Source organism: Maniola hyperantus, chromosome 9 (assembly GCF_902806685.2).
Source record: "Maniola hyperantus chromosome 9, iAphHyp1.2, whole genome shotgun sequence".
Classification (NCBI taxonomy): domain Eukaryota; kingdom Metazoa; phylum Arthropoda; class Insecta; order Lepidoptera; family Nymphalidae; genus Maniola; species Maniola hyperantus.
In genome coordinates, this window is record NC_048544.1 from 2,143,911 (window position 1) to 2,161,633 (window position 17,723).

The following is a 17,723-nucleotide window of genomic DNA, read 5'->3' on the forward strand; positions in this document are numbered from 1 at the left end:
ATATTTACCTTTTCATCATCATCATCATCAGCCTGTGGACGTCCACTGATGGACATAGGCCTTCCCTAAAGAGCGCCACCACACCCGGTCCTCAGCCTTCCTCATCCAGCCACTTCCCGCCAGCCTCTTTATATCGTCGGTCCATCGTGCTGGAGGGTGTCCCACACTACGCTTGCTTAAACGCGGTCTCCACTCAAGGACTTTCCGGCTCCAACGGCCATCGCCTCTACGACAGGCATGACCTGCCCACTGCCACTTCAGCTTGCTAAATTTATGTTACCTTAACACAAATGTCCTTTTTAGGTAAATGTCTGCCTGAAGGCCTGATCGACGTCACGGACTGCTACTACGGATTCCCCATCGCGCTGTCCTACCCTCATTTTTATAAAGGAGACGACGTCCTGTTCAGCAAAGTCGAAGGCTTGACTCCGAATAAAGAACAGCATGAGACTAGGTAAGACGTTTGTATACTTTCTTACTTTCCTTGCATATTTTTTTAAATCAAAATCAAATCAAATTACAATAATCATTTCATGTAGAGCAAGCTCTTATAACTATGCTGGTAACTATACCACCAGTTAGAAAGCAGGTCAAGTTTTACTGAAAAAAGTTGGCAAGAAACTTAGATGTTGCTCTTTTCAAATCAATATTACAATGTTATACACTACTAGCTTACGCTCGCGACTTCATCCACGTGGACAACACATTTCAAATCTCTATTGCGCCCCCTTAGGTATTGAATTTTTAAAAATCCCTTCTTACGTCATAATAGCATGAACTACATGCCAAATCTCAGCCCGATCCATCCAGTGGTTTGAGCTGTGCGTTGATAGATCAGTCAATCAGTCAGTCAGTGTATTATACAATATTATAAATGTTGCAACTAAAAGCTCAGTTGCTTCCATGCAACTTTTATCGGATTTTATATTTCTCTGATTGTAGTCCAAACACAGCTAAACTTATTTAATTTCGTTATAAGCTATATTAAAAATCTCGTAGACCGCGAAACAATTTTTGTATTTGGAAAATGTTTCACTTTGCATGTTTTATTTAGAAATTGGTGTTAATATTATCCCTGACTTTCAGCGGATCCCTTATTTTAGTCCTCACTTATGGGACAAGTTTAACTGTATTATTTGATAGATTCACTTACAAATCTGAGGACTCTGAAACTATGACTTGAAATGGGTGTTTACTTAATAGCATCATCGTTCTTAATTATTGTTAATTTTAATTATTATATTACAGATTCTGGGTCCAGCCTGACGCAGGTTTGCCTCTCGACGTCAGTTCTAAGTTCCAGATCAACATGGCGCTCGGCGACATCAGCAATATTCGGCACGTGGAGAAATTCTCCAACTTGTACCTTCCACTCCTGTGGTTTGATATTGTAAGTCATATTTTAGTATATTGAAATTATTCATTATTATTACTTCATTGAGTAGATTTGGCTTTAAAAACCGGATATCATCATCAGCATCTCAATTTATTGCCGGCCCATTACTAAGCACAGGCCTCCTCTAAGAATTAGAAAGGTTTATACTTGAAACATTATGAACAACTCACAGACATGTAGGTATCCTCATGATATTTCCTTTCAACGTTAATAAAGCAAGTGATTTTAGTTGCTGAAAATGCCCATAATTCAGAAAAGTTCGGGAGAAGCCCGGGATCTAACCCCTGACTCCCTGAATAGGGGGCCGCAGTCTTAACCATTTGACTATCAACCGGATATGGTTACTATTAATCAATAACTTCCCTACCTTCCGATTAGATAAGATACGCAAAATTTATTGATTATACGTATAACCAATATCTTAAAATCTGTCATTGTTTTCAACATTATTTCTTCTTTACAGAGAATGTACACACTGCCACCGAACCTAGAACTCAAATTCAAATTATACTTAAACATACTACCCGTCGTCGAACAATGCTGGATGTATATCAGTTTCATTGCTGGTACCATCTTGATACTCATCACTACTTACATCTTAACATTCAAGATCATGTTCAAGTCATACGCCAAAAAGAACCAAAATATTAACTTCAGACCAAGACTTTGGGTGGAAAGAGAGAGAAAGAACAACGGGAATAGCAAAGGCGATATATACACTCCCTGTGAAGTACCCCTCTCAGATACCGATTCAGACCAAACTTATGATACTAAATCGACGTTCCTAAAAACCCAAAGTGACAAAATCAAAGAATTAGGACACAGATTGGGTGATAAAGTTCACAAGTTTGAACTAACTCACTCAAAACACAACAAAAAACAAAGTGATAGAAAGAACTCACTAATAACTCCTGAAGAGTCACAAGATGAGACCAACGAGGCGTTCAAAAGTGATTCGAGTGAAAGCGATTCTTACACTAACAGATATCGAGAAGTGAAACAGAGTGATAGTGAGGACGATTGCAAATATTTGGAAGTTTTAGACGATGGTGCAGAGTTTGATGATAAGAATTACCGAAGAGACAGAAAGAACGAGATGTTCGTACATATCGAATAATTTTATCGATAATTGTGAGTCTTGCCATGTTGAACTTGCCTTCACATAATTTGTTAGTGATGAACTATTTAATAGACTGGTTGCAGTGCCAAGTACAGTTAAATTAAAAAAACTTTTTGTGGTTTTACTTCTTTTTGTGAAATGGATTATCATCAGTAACTATTAGATTTTTACTTTTTAGACTGAGAGAAATTTTCTGAAGTTCCTTCTAATTTTTTCCCAAAAGAGTTTTCTATCAAAAGTCAGAACTTTTCTTTAGACATTTAGATATTTAGATTATTTTGTTAGACATTCCGCAGTTTTTCAATTCGGGAGGTGAACCGGAAAGGAAAAGTTTTCCCTATTCAAAGGAAACTCTTTTGGAAAGAGAAAATCAGAAAAAATATCTCTTAGTGTAGTGACTTCCAGCGTCTTCCTTTAATTTCATAGAGCTAAGTTATAAGTATTAGGTAGTTTTTCTTATAGTATCAATAATTTCGATTAAATAAAACAAAAAATAATAAAGAAACAATTTTACCAATATTATTTTACGGTATCTATTTATTTCAAAATATCTTTAAAAAAAAAATATTTTAAGATTTAGACTTTTAGACATTTTTCATGTTTAGTAAGTATTTAGTAAGTGCCTACTTACCTTACTATTTGTTTTTGGTAAGAAATGGTGCAGTAAGAAACATACTTAGCAATTTTTTCTTATTTATACCTATCGCTTTGGTCACTCAAAACCTTGCAATCGAAATTATTAATATTGTTAAGCACCAATAAATAAGACTTATTATTTAAATTAGTTATTTATTTTATTTGATAACTTAAGACTCCAAATCATAGATAAGGTAAGAATAAATAAAATATTATTGCATTTCTACTTACTTGTAATATACGAATGCGAAATTGTTTATTTATTAAAACTTACCTTACAGGGATTTCTGAGTCAATAAATTTTGCGTATTACGCTTAATTAAAATGATAATATTTAATTGAATTCATGAAAATATTTATTGAGATAACGGAATTCTTATAAACTTGTGGAAACTTATGAAATAGAAATTTGATGTTTTTATAAGTATAATAATTAAAGAAAACCAGCGATTTTAATATTAATGACAATCTGAATCTGTATACCAATACAATAGTTTCATATTGAATAGTTTAAATATTAATTAAGATAATAAATTTCATTATTTATTTGGTGTTGTTGTTACATTACAAAATAAATAAAGTAATTTATAACTACAGAATTAGTTAGAATAAATTGTAAATATACCTACGTATTTAATATTAAAATGCTCAAATAACGCTTTTTTGTGTTGAAGTTAGGTTTTATGTTTAATATAAGGAGGGCTTATTTCTGAATAAAACAGGTCTTAAAATATTGTCTTAATCTTAATTAAATAAAACTTTTGATTAAATGACGCTTTGGTATCTATAATAAATTATGGCAAATATATTATGAAAAATTATGAAATTATTTAAATTCTTTTTTTTTGGATTTTGTACAACAATTAAGTACCTACCACTATAAATAAATAAAAAATATTTCATATTTTTAAAGTCAGATCTTCATCAGCTTAATTCGTTCAGGGCCTTTTTAATTATTTTTTAATACCAAAAAAAGCGTTATTTATTAAAATTGGAAATAAACATCGATATACTTAAATGACAAGATATGGTCAAGTGAACAAAATTTTTCACGGTTTTGGAACCAAATAAATCGGCGCCACCTCTTAGATACTAATGAACGACCCGTTTGAAATCCAGAAGTCACTGAGGTTGCATTTGTGCTAAAGCACCACTAAGTCGGTGCCATTTTGTTTGTTCAATAGCCCTGTCCATACGAAGTAATAAGTCAATGGAAATAAAGTAAAATCTTTTTACCATAAATTATAAAATGTCAAAGAAGCTCAACTCGACTTGTGATATGAAAATAGTAATTGTGTTACGTTTGTTCGAGTGCGTATCAGCATTATTATAACACTGGGTGACCTACATTCAATCTAGGTAACGCTTATCAGTGACTTAAATCATTTTTACACCGTACAAATATTGACTATTTACGAGTAAGTCACAGATAATAATATTATCTAATCATTACGCAGGTTTCGGTCATACAAGCTATAAAATAATAATATTACAATACCTACTCATAACTTGAGCAAGTTCATTATTGCACGGGTAGTGCCCTCACTACGCTCGGGTACTTGCGCTGTGCAATAATGGATTACTTAAGTCACACGTATCGTAATGTACTGTTACGTGAATGTATGTATTTTCAATAATTTAAGTGTTGATCACTTTATTTGTACTCAGTTCTACTTACTGGTTATAAAATTGAAAGTATAATAAAAATATTATAGAAAATTAAAACTTCGTTTTCTTTTACTATTTAATAATAAATAAAAGAAAAAGTTAACAACAACTGTAACTCTTTAAACGGAAAGTGGTTTTTTTTAACTTGACTAGGTATAAATAAAATAAAGTAAAAAGTAAGAAACAAGTTAGGTGCAGGTATCTACTATCTCTATAATATAAAAATGAATCACTAAATGTGCTGCTGATCGCAAATCTCGAGAACAGCTGAACCGATTTCGCTAACTCTCTTTTTATAATTTTCCTTGAAGTACGAGGATTATGCTTACGGAGAGATAAATTTAAAAAAAATTAATCGACTGTTAGGCGGAACGAAGTTCGCCAGGGCAGCTAGTTACTTAATAACAAAAACATTAACAAACATGGAACACAATTATAACAATATTGATCTCTAAAATATAATACAGTACTTAGCTTATAACAAAACTTATAACACAAACACAACAACATGAAACAAAAAATAATGGAATTCACCTCGAGCGCGCCCCATACAAAAGTAGTTCTTGTTTGAATACTGACCAAACAAAGTCAATGTAGACACGATATTGATTTACGTAAGAACCTGCAGTTTTGAGTTTACACGAGCAAAGTAATTTACCGAAACCAACCAATTGGACTAAGAGCCAGCGCGTGCCAGACCTTCGCTATTTTATAAAAGCTGATAGGTTCTCTCCGTATTGTCCCCAACACAGGGAGGGACGATGAAGTATGATCATGGTAGCTTTGAGATAATGAAAGTGTAAAAATCTTACGTCAAAGTACGAAGTGTTTTTTTATTATCTTCGGAATAATAATAGAAATCTTGTCATGCATTGGCAGACACTAGTATCGTGGCAACCCCCTGCCAGGTCATCCTTAAAAAAATTATACGCAGAGAAACTTTCAGCATTTATAAAATAACGAAGGCCTGGCCCTCCTGGGCTTTTAGTCCACAAACTACGTTGTATGGAACGCTGTACGAATACACTCCACTTAATACAATAAGTCATCGCAAAGATTTTGTACAAAATTAGTACGTATGATCCTCCAAAATATGTAACTGAAGAACAAATACTTGACAATCTTGGCTAATAACGTAATCCTGAAATGAAACGAAAGTGTTTAATTTAGGTTTGTTTGTTTGTTTTTTAGGCACTGGTAACTAACTATTCACCTATAGCATAACCTACAACTATAACAATTTGAGAGAATCATTAAATATTATACTTAAACATCCGAGTAAAAGGGAGAAAAGTTATTTAACTCAAAAGTTGAGATCAAAGGTTTTTGCTGAAACAAATGCACACATTTTTATGGTTTATGGTAAGAGCTAAGTAATTAGGTATAGGAAAGATGGCGTACCTCTTAAAATATGCTCTGGCTTTAGGCAAGTTCTTATCCTGTTCGTTAAACAAATATCTCCTTGCTCCTATAATGCCATTTATCAAAAATTCCTCTCTATCAATATTCTCCATGACATAGTAGAAATGTCTCTTGTCTTCTTCCTTTATCTTTGATCGGAGAGAGAGGAAATTTTTGTTAGAGAAAGTCCACTGTTGTGTCGTATAGAACTGTAGAGCAAGATTTGATGAATATATCCGACGCTGGACCTTAAGTACCCTAGAAGTTTAAAACAATTGGGTATTTTGCTATTTTTGAATTTGATAAATTATATTATTATTATTACTTTATTATAAACTAGGATAAAAATAATGACGTACGCTAAAAAAAAATCCAACAAAGATTTACAAAGTTACAGGCATTTTAATTTTGGAGTGGGAGGGTCTTCCGCACGAAGCTACTATGGCATTAGTAAGGTATGACGTCAAAATGCTATATCTCTGTCTAATCAGAAATATTTAAACGCTTATAACTTTTTTATTATTTGATCGATTTATTTAGTTTTTTCAGTTTACGTCATTATTTTTATTCTAGTTCATAATAAAGTAATAAAAAAAATGAAGTCTAATACCCAATTTAACTACACAAATTCAAGGATGAACTGACTGACTGTCAACTAAGAAACATCCGAGATATTCTGACGAATGTCGGAGAGAACTCGCATGACGGAAGTCGGAGCTAGTGCGTAAGCTAAGTCCCGCAAATTGCTAATGCCCGTGGCCGCCATTTTAGTGACGTCAGCACTAGACTGAAGTTTTGAGCTGATGGTATATTTTTATTTCGGCTGACGTGAAAATGACATCATTTCGATGTTAAAGAGACATGGTTCCAACGCAATAGCAATTTGCGGGACTTATACCATACATAATAGTTAAAGAAGTCGGTTAAATAGTACAAAGATCCCCTGTTAAAAGGGTTTTAGAAATTTCAATTTTATCGGTATCATTATAAAAAACCGGCCAAGTGTGAGTCAGGCTCGCGCGACGAGGGTTCCGTAATACAGTCATATTTTTTAGACATTTTGCACGATAATTCAAAAACTGTGATGCTTAAAAATAAATAAAAATCTGTTTTAGAATGTACAGGTGAAGACCTTTCATATACTTGATATAGTCACTTGATATAGTCACTCACTTCGAAAGTTGAAAATACTAATTATTAGTTCATGACCACAATTTAATTTTTTTTGTGTGATCTAACCCTAAATTCACGGTTTTCAGATTTTTCCCCGAATGTCAGCTATAAGACCTACCTACCTGCCAAATTTCATGATTCTAGGTCAACGTGAAGTACCCTGTAGGTTTCTTGACAGACAGACAGACAGACAGACAGACAGACAGACAACAAAGTGATCCTATAAGGGTTCCGTTTTTCCTTTTGAGGTACGGAACCCTAAAAATAGTTTTGCTTACATTTTCTTTTTTCCAAACATCCATAGTAAAGCATCAAGTAAAATAGCAGGCAATACATGCAGCAATAATACCTGAAATATGAAAACTCAACATAATATACGCTATACGCGTATAAGCGTGTTACCAGTTAACCGCGGTGAAATGCCTCGTAATTTTTTTTAAATATTAAGACTCCACGGCCCCAGGGTATCCACGGCAAACAGAACAAAAAAACCGGCCAAGTGCGAGTCAGGCTCGCGCAATGAGGGTTCCGTACGACAGTCGTATTTTTTCGACATTTTGCACGATAATTCAAAAACTATGATGCATAAAAAAAAAATCTGTTTTAGAATGTACAGGTGAAGACCTTTCATATGATTACCCACTTGATATAGTCACTCACTTCGAAAGGATAAAATACTAATTATTAGTTCATGACCACAATTTAATTTTTTTGTGTGATCTAACCCTAAATTCACGGTTTTCAGATTTTTCCCCAAATGCCAGCTATAAGATCTACCTACCTGCCAAATTTCATGATTCTAGGTCAACGGGAAGTACCCTGTAGGTTTCTTGACAGACAGACAGACAGACAGACAACAAAGTGATCCTATAAGGGTTCCGTTTTTCCTTTTGAGGTACGGAACGCTAAAAATAACTCTTGATAAGAGAGGCATACTTACTTGCGTCGCTTACCGTATTCAGTAATTTACTTACCTTAATAAAATATACATAATTAATAGTAGTGAATGAGCTACCAACACTCCAAATCATATTATCGAATGGAAATGAGGGGAGAATTTTCTGGCCCATAGTGAATATTTCTTCATAAGTGGTAGTATATCCCATAGAGCCGTTGCAGGTGTTGTAGATTGAAATGTCGTCTGTTGGTTTGAGTCTGGAAGAAAGGTAACACGCAATTATTATTACTCAATACTCATATAATATAATTATATTTCCTTACATATTATGAAATTGGCGTTTTTAGGTACTGGCCACTTTGATCTCAAATATCTCCTTTTTGGTTAGGGATTCCAATTTCAAATTTATACATGTATTTACTCATGCATTTGTATTTGTTTGTTGTTTGTTGTGGAATTATTTAATAGTATATTTTATTGCTACCTAATCACCTAAATATAGAATTTAATCTATGTACCAATTAAAAATTAATAGGGTAAAAGATCCGTAAAACATCCGCCAAAAAAGAAACGGATACGGATCCTTTTTCTCCCGCGGATACGGATACGGATATCCGGAACATCACTAGTAAGGACCTAATATTTTAAATATTGATTTACTTTTCTGTTCCTCTTATCCAGGATGCTGCTATGAAACTCTTCACAACCACGTCCACTGGTATGAAGTCCGCCATAACGTCAGGTTTGGCATACGCAGTACGGAGTAGCCCTAAAAATTACAAAACTATAATCTATTTTTAGGGTTCCGTACCCCAAAAGGAAAAACGGAACCCTTATACCCTACAAGCTGATATGCGGAAATTGAACTTGTATGAAGAATCAGTCTTACTATTCAGTGCAATATATTTGAAGAAAACTATATAAAAATTAATATTGAAATAAAATAAAATATTATGTCGGGGCGATAGAAAAATTAAAAATTTGTTGGCTTCCTTTTAAATAAATTAAATTAAATTAAATAAATAACTTAAATTAACTTTATTTGAAAATTAAACATAAAAACTTATATGATTAAATGATCCATTAATAATAATGGTTATAAGAAAAAAATACCTTAGGGGTAGCAGCCTAGAATAATAAGGATTCCAACATCAATGGGTAGCAGCGTAATATTTTTTTTAGTTCAGATAAAAAAAAGTTTGCAGATGGACAAACAGACAGGCACACGAGTGATCCTGTAAGTGTCCCGTTTTTCCCACCGGGCTATTACCATGAGCGCAGTGTGGGGGAGAATTCATACCTTTTCCACTAGCAACTAAAAGGCCTACTGGTCCATTGAAGTTTTCAACCCATCCAGGCATAGGCTCCTTAATGCTTGATATAACTGAAAATATTATTGCATTTTTTAATCTTCTAAATATATAAAACTAGCTGATGCCCGCGACTTCGTACACGTGGATTTATGTTTTAAAAATCCCGTGGGAACTCTTTGATTTTCCGGGATAAAAGTAGCATACGTCCTTCCCTGGGACGCAATCTATCTCTGTACCAAATTTCCTCAAAATCGATTGAACGGTTAGGCCGTGAAAGGCTAGCAGACAGACAGACACACTTTCGCATTTATAATATTAGTATGGACATGGATGAAAAGGTGACTGGCTGACTGATCTATCAACGCACAGCTCAAACTACAGGACCGATCGGGCTGAAATTTGGCATGCAGACAGCTATAATTATGATGAAGACCGCTAAGAAAGAATTTTTGAAAATTCAACCCCCAAGGAGATAAAATATGGGTAGTCCACGCGGACGAAGTCGCGGGAATAAGCTAGTGTTACAATAAAACTTAAAGCAGTGACGACCATAATTATCCGCTCTTTAAGAAGATCATCATCATCATCATCAGGATCAACCCATCGCCGGCTCACTACAGAGCACTGGTCTCCTCTCAGATTGCGAAGGGTTTTGGCCATAGTCTACCACGCTGGCCATGTGCGAATTGGTAGACTTCACAAACTTTATGGAGAACTCTCAGGCATGCAGGTTTCCTCACGATGTTTTCCTTCACCGTTATTAAAGCAAGTGATATTTAATTAATTAAAACGCACATAACTCCGAAAAGTTAGTTTAATTAAGAAGATACTTACCTGTAAACCAAAGGCAAAAAACTTACCTATAGATGGCCGAACGATTACAATAGGTAGGATCCCTTTCTGCTCATAAACCACGTGTTCCGCTAACTGCTTGTTAAATACGTAAGTATTGGGCATCTCACCGAGATATCTGAAAATATACGACTGATATAATATTATTATTCTAAATATACAGGGTTACAGGAAAATAGGACACGATCCCGTGAAGGGATTATAGTACAGGACATTAGCTATCAAACGACCCCTAAATTGCTTATGCAAAAGTGTATCGTGTATGCAAAAGTGTGTGTAAAGTGTATCTACTTTAAAAACTAGTAAAAAAAGAAACAATGTATTTCATCAGATTTTTTAATTCTTGGTAGTAAATAGCCTTAATAATAATTAACAGTTATAAAACAAGAAAAATCTTCAAGCGTTTTAAAACTACAGCCCAAAAACTGTACAAGTTTTCGATTTTTAATTTAACTCTTTGTATATCTTGCAAATTTTCTGTAAAAATTGCTACGGCACTTATCCTGTTTATTTAAAAAATATCTACGTCTCGTTAGCTACCCATTGGTACATAAAAAATATAGGAAAAATTATAAAATCAAGAAAAAATGCCACAAGAAAGAGACCAGGCAGAAAATTCTAACAAATGCTATCGTCAAAGAATTAAATCAGAATCAATGTAAAAACGACTTTAATGTAAAATGGTTGAAGATTATTATTCAATGGGGTCAAAAAGTAAAATAAAATCAGTCAAGTGTGAGTCGGGCTCACACACGAAGGGCTCCGTACCACCGTGCAAGAAATAACACTTTTTAATTTTTTTTTAATTTTCATGTCAGCCATTTTGTAATTTTTAGTAGGTATTTGTTATTATAGCGGCAAAATAAATAAGTACACATTTTGTGAAGTAAAATTTATAAATTTCTAAAATAATTTTATTTTATGTCTTAGAATATGCCAAGCTTAGAATATGAAACTCACTTGGGTGTCAGAGCATTCAAAGTACAGTCATCAACGTCCTCGCATATCTCCAGCGTCTGCCTCCAATCAGCGTGAGGAGGATACATGATCTCGTCTATGGGATCACGATTAGTATTGGCGTACGATGTTGACACGTGGACAAAACACTAGAAATTAGAATAGAAAAATGTTTATTCGAGGTATCATACACATGGTGTAGGCAATAACATCCCGTACAGCAGTGCAACACCTCGAACAGGTAGGCCACTCAACTTGTGTTGAGACGTCGGGCCCCTCAGACACAAACCGCTAACGCTTAATAACAACCCCGTGACATAAATAAGGAAATTCATTAATGCACGGTGTACAAATGGACTAGTAAGGGCTTGTTTCACATCCACCAGATAAACTTTTATCTAACGGATAAATTTGTCATTTAGACCGATTCCCATAAGCTACATAAAGTTTATATGGAAGTTGTGAAACAGGCTCTAAGTTACAATAAGCGTTTCTTAAGTGCGAGTTTAGGTCACGCAGTGCTATGAAGAACTATTTGTGAAAACAAAATAGTTCTTCATAGCACTGCGTGACCTAAACTTTTACCTATTAATTGTAAAAAAAAAGAAAAAAATTACTTCCAAATGTTTCGCTTCTTTAGCCAACTCTATAATTTCTCTAGTACCGCGGAGATTTAGTTTCACAGACGCTTTCATTGGATCGTCAAATCTGAAACGTAAGCTAATATTGAATTTTGTTATTATTAAGACGTTTTTTTTTATAATTTAGCCTATCTTTAAATTCTGCTATATTTAAGGCTGCCTGTCCACTGGTGCGAAGATGAGAAGAGCGGAGTGAAGTTGTGCAAATATTAATTAATAGAATTGCATAAAACTCCCGCTCCGCTTCAGTGGACAAGGGTTTGCGATTTAGTTTTAAAAAATCACACATAACGCGGAGCGGGGCCGTGCAGGTGAGAAACATACCAGTGAGGCAAAGCGGGAAATCGAAGCGAAGCGGAGAGGAACCAATTATTGACCGCGGCCAGTAGCTCAAATGGCTCGTCACGTGCTCACAACCTAGTTCCGAGTATGGGAAAATACAACTCCGCTCCGCTTTATGTTCTCGCTACGTTCCGCTACATAGTTCCGCGTCTATGGACAGATACAGTCCGCAACTCCGCTCCGCATCCACTTTCTCTCTTCGCTCCGCAACCTAGCACCGCACCAGTGGAAGGCAGCTTTCATCTCATATAAAAGTAAATATGCCTTGTAAGTGTAAACAAACTTACAGCGTTCATTCTCTTTTTAACTGGTTTTTATTATTTTATTTTATTTGGGTAAATAAAAATGAAATTATTGTTATTTAAATAAAATAAAAAATATTAATTGTTCTTAAAAATATGTCTTTCTACAAACCCTGTCTGGAACCCAAATATTTTTTAACAAATAGGGTACGTTAGAAAATAAAACTTACCTCACGCTTGCAGCTGCGTGGTAAATAATGTGCGTTCGATTTATAATAATTGCTCTGTCTTCTTTAGACAAACCTATAAAAGAAAAGTATTTGTAGCCTCCGTAACGAAATTAATTACTTATTTTTATTAAGGATTCAAAAATGTATGGGCCATCGGCTAGGTCGTGTACAGTAAATTCAAAAACAGCTAAGATACCTGAAAACAGTTTTTTTTTAAATGGCTTTGTTTGCTGGTACAAAACATGAATTTACGCATTTGTATTGCACCACAGAACAAAAGCTAGCAAGTGATATTAAATTACTTATATAAGAGTTAAAACGCACATAGCTCCGAAAAGTCAGAGTGCCCGGGATTCAAACCTTCGGACCTCCCGAATAGTCGAAGTCTTAACTTCTCTTCCTGTAGGTATATGTTTTACACCTACCTAGTCCTAATGCACTGCAATCTCCTTCAATGAAGAATACTTTGGACTCAAAAGCTCCAGGCCTTTCTTTACGGAGACGATCAAAACACTAAAAGAAAAACCAATAAAATATTACCTTTAGAGTGAGATTTCGGCTTTTTAGAGCGTTATCTTTGTCACTCATGCCTATGTGGTGTTTTGTCGGTTTTAACGACAGAGACAACGCTCTACGAAACCGATCATTAAAAAACCTAAATCCACGCAAGGTCGCGGGAATCAGCTAGTCTAAAATCAAAATAATTGTAAAAGGAAAAGGTGACTGACTGACTGATCTATCAACGCACAGCTCAAACTACTGGATGGATCGAGCTGAAATTTGGCATGCAGATAGCTATTATGAAAATCAAATGAATATATTTTAAAAATTCAACCCCTAAGGGGATAATAAGGGGGCATAAATCCACAGAAAGTTATATTTAGTGAATGCAGGAAGCTTACCCTGGAAGCATAAATAGCAGACATTCTATCTTCAGGCTTCACCCCCTTTTTTGGTCTCACCAGTAAATATATTTTATCTAGATCTGGACATGAATAGACAAGTTTTTCTACTAAAACTTTTCCTATGAAGCCTGGAACAAAAACAAATAACAGGATAATATCCAAATTAAATAATTACTAATAAGCATTGATAGCCTAGTGACTAAGATGTCAGTATTTTTTTTTGACGGGGAGGGGAGCAACCCTCCACCTCCCATGGCCACTCCAACCTCTCGGTTATATGGTCGCCCGTTCGGTACTTGCTCTTGGCATTTTTTCGGGGCGCCTTCTTGACTCCTTACAAATTATTTTGTCCCTTATGCTCACTCTCCCACCTTGGGGGCTAGACGTCACTAGTACAGCTGAAATTTCCGCTGCTGCTCCTCCGTGGTGCCGGCCTGGCACCCGTACGCTCTTTTTGACGGGGGGAAAAAAAAGAAGCGAGCAAACGAGCAGGCGGGTTACTGGTGTTAAGTAATTACCGCCGCCCATGAATATTTGCAGCACCAGAGGCACCGCCAATGCGTTGTTGGCCTTTCAAGAATTTGTTGGTCCGCCTGCACGCCCCTTGAATAACCCCATGTTGTAATCTATTGGTAAACACTCCCGAAGGGAGTTGATTCCCTAGGGAGAGATCGGGTTATTGGCATTTATCCTTCGATGGCTATCCTCGGCACATATGAAGAGGCTTCGGGAACTGACACTAGGGCTCTGCCCGAAAATCAGCGCTTGCAGTTGTCAAATACTGCAGCATCATGCTGAAGCAGTAGCCCTTTCAGCTCGAACAAGACAATTTTTGTTTTTAGTCGTCGTAGTCTGTGGAGCTCGTAGTATTAAGTTTACCAAGTTCTAATATTTTAATTTTTAACATTTGGTTTAAGTATGTTGTTTTTTCTTGTTTTGTGAGCTGAATAAACTTTTATTTATTTATTTAAATAGTTTTTTTCTGAAATAATTTATGCTTTCAACGACTGGCTATATTATATACCGCCGGAAATGAACTACTGACCTGCATTATCGTGACAACGATTATTTAGATTTATGATTGTATGTAACTGGCAGGTACGTATTTACTTATTATTTATTGATCAATTTAAATTCCATTATTTTTTTAATTAGCCTTCAAAAATAATGGCGTCAGTGATAAACACATTTAATGAAACTAAATGAAATATTACTTATTTCATATAGAAAAACTTGTACCACGTGTGATACTTAATACTATGTATGTCAACACTCTACCATCGGTTCGGAAAGCAGATTGTACTGAGAAGAGCTGACAAGAATTCAACTGCTGATGCACGTGACTTGTCCTGTGGAAACTTTTTGATTTCCGGGATGAAAAATAGCTTATGTTATTTTCCAGGCTTTTAACTATACCAACACAAAATTACGTCGATCCGTTGTTGCTCTGTTGCGACGTGATGGAAAGGCTAACTAAACCAACAAGAACAATTTCGCATAATTTTTATAATGGCTAGGTGATACTGATTTCATCCCAAAAATTTAAATACATACCTACTTAAATTAAATCTAAATCCTCGTTGCATCCACCGCTGCGAGGCATAATATGTAGTATGGTACGCGACAGGTCGAGATAGCCCCCGTGGTGGAGACGCCCCGCACCGCACACCCGTTCAGCCTCCGCGCTAACCCGGTGCGGGATAACGCGGATGACGTGCGGGTGTGCTGGGCATCCCCCGCCTCATACCCCGATTGTCATCTCGACCTGTCGCGCACTATAGGTACTTATACACAGTGGCGTGCACAGGGTTTGAACCTAGGGTAAGCATTAGGTAGCTAACTACCTATTTAATGACAGGTCATCATGAAAAATGAGCACTGAGCCATTTCAACTAGGGTAAGCAGTGCTTTTATGCCTCTATGATCTGCACGCCACTGCTTATACAAAATGCTGGCAACCTCCTTGGATGGCCACACTCTTTGATCAAAGCAGTTAGTTAGTTACCAGCTCATGGATCACCGGAAGACTCGATAACCCTTCTTGAAAGTTTCTCAAAAAGCGCTGGAGACCGGCCCCACAGCCAAGAATTCCACCCCAAGTTGGTTGTTATACCGGCAATAGAAATTAAGATTCTGTAGCTCTATACCTATTATGGTTAACAAGATACAGCCCTCTGACATGCAGACAGACGGACGGACGGACGAACGGACAGCGGAGGCTTAGAATAGGGTCCCATTGACACCTTTCGGGTACCTACGGAACCCTGAAAGTGCGAATCTGACTTGCACTTGACTGATTTATTTATATAAGTATTTATTCTACGATGGCCACTTACCTGTACCACCCGTCAAAAAGATGGTCTTTCCTCGATAATACTCCGGTATACTTGGAACATCTTCTAAATCTCTATCTTCCAAGTATTTGGTCATTTTTGAGTAAGTGAAAATTTCTTATGACGCTTAGTTTTCAAGATTTTTATTCAATACCAACCAAGACCAACCTATATTGCGAATACTGTAAGATAAACACTTTATCCAACTTTTTTAATAGTACTTGCTGTACAGCAATTTTGTATTGTAAAACAGACAAAAATATATTAGATAAAAAAATAGCTAAAATAAAAATGCAATCTCTTAAAATAACATTAAATGAAACTTATTAAAAGACAGAATAATGTACTTACTTACTGTTTTTTTAATTTATATCAGTTTCCTTGGGAGTTACAGTATTAAAAATAAGTTGGGAATAAATTAAAAAAAAAAGTTATAAATTTAACTTAATAAGCTAGGTACTTTTATCAGGACACAGTAATTCGACACAAGTGAACCCAGTAAAATTGCGCACGCGAATCCATAGTGTTCTAATTAATTATACCTAAATTGCATTCGTTTCAAATAATACCTACCTGAACTACTTAATAATTAGCACCAAGCACTTAAATTTAAAGATAATGTATTTCCTATTTTAATATTCATTGAAGATTGTCGTAAATATAAATTACTAGCTTATGGCCGCGACTTTGTGCGCATGGACACACAAAACCACATTTTTACCCCCATAGGGCTTGATTTTATAAAAATTGTTTCTTAGCGGATGTCTATGTCATATTATAGCATAGCTACATGCCCTGCCCGATCCGTCCAGTACTTTGAGCTGTGCGTTGAGTTGACTAAGTATGACTATTGACTATTCATACTTCCTCAGTCAGTCACCTTTTCTTTTTATACATTTAGACTAGCTTATGCTCGCGACTTCGTCCGCGTGGACTACACAAACTTTAAACCCCTATTTCACCCCCTAAGGGGTTGAATTTTCAAAAATCCTTTCTTAGCGGATGCCTACGTCATAATAGCTATCTGCATGCCAAATTTCAGCCCAATCGGTCCATTAGTTTGAGCTGTGCGTTGATAGATCAGTCAGTCAGTCACCTTTTCCTTTTATATATTTAAGATGAACAATTTTGTTATACGTAAACTAGAAACTAGATGATGCCCGCGACTTCGTCTGCGTGGAACTAGATTTTTAAAAATCCCAATAAAACTCTTTGATTTTCCGGGATGAAAAGTAGCTTATATTTGTATACAGGATGCAAGCTATGCCTCTGTACTGATCAATTTCATTAAAATTGGTTAAACGGATGGGCCGTGAAAAGCTAGCAGACACACACTTTCGCAATTATTAAGTGAATTTCGAATGGTTTTTGAAAGCATGTTTACGATCGTGTAATAAATCAATTTACACTTTATTTGGATTTAAAAAGGGGTAGACAACTCTAAATATAAATAAACTTAAATTAAAAGTAAAAAAAACAATAAATTAAAACTAAAATAAATTAAATGAAATCTAAAACCTCATAGAGACCACCGCAGCGAGGCATTGATAAGGCTACCCAAGATGCTGGCAGCATTACCCCTTTGGATGACCAAACTAATTCTTTGACCAAGGTCT

At 35.5% G+C, this 17,723-nt stretch overlaps 2 protein-coding genes across 5 annotated transcripts in view; one reads left to right on the top strand and one right to left on the bottom strand.

Annotated features, from left to right (window-relative positions):
• The window catches only part of LOC117985108 (lysosome membrane protein 2-like), a 63,602-nt gene extending 60,198 nt beyond the window's left edge, over nt 1–3,404 (top strand). For all 3 annotated transcript variants that reach the window (XM_069501001.1, XM_034971790.2, XM_034971789.2), the window contains exons 8-10: nt 304–454; nt 1,249–1,390; nt 1,860–3,404. In XM_069501001.1, the coding sequence (XP_069357102.1) occupies nt 304–454; nt 1,249–1,390; nt 1,860–2,513 (947 nt within the window). In that variant the 3' untranslated portion in view covers nt 2,514–3,404. The remainder of the gene's footprint in view (nt 1–303; nt 455–1,248; nt 1,391–1,859) is intronic.
• Nucleotides 3,405–3,460: 56 nt separating this feature from the next.
• LOC117985112 (fatty acyl-CoA reductase 1-like) lies at nt 3,461–16,631 on the bottom strand. Of its 2 annotated transcripts, XM_069501009.1 has the most exons (14): nt 16,459–16,631; nt 16,111–16,289; nt 13,772–13,902; nt 13,295–13,382; nt 12,870–12,942; nt 12,032–12,122; nt 11,418–11,563; nt 10,466–10,575; nt 9,593–9,676; nt 8,953–9,061; nt 8,369–8,549; nt 7,673–7,743; nt 6,222–6,479; nt 3,461–5,961 (listed from the first exon to the last, which is right to left on the bottom strand). In XM_069501009.1, exons 2-14 carry the CDS (start codon nt 16,202–16,204, stop codon nt 5,853–5,855), a joined length of 1,545 nt encoding a protein of 514 aa, XP_069357110.1. In that variant the 5' UTR covers nt 16,205–16,289; nt 16,459–16,631; the 3' UTR covers nt 3,461–5,852. The 2 variants fall into 2 exon arrangements, with proteins under 2 accessions (XP_069357110.1, XP_069357111.1); XM_069501010.1 differs by lacking the exons at nt 16,111–16,289; nt 16,459–16,631 and adding an exon at nt 15,780–15,899.
• Nucleotides 16,632–17,723: the final 1,092 nt, after the last annotated feature.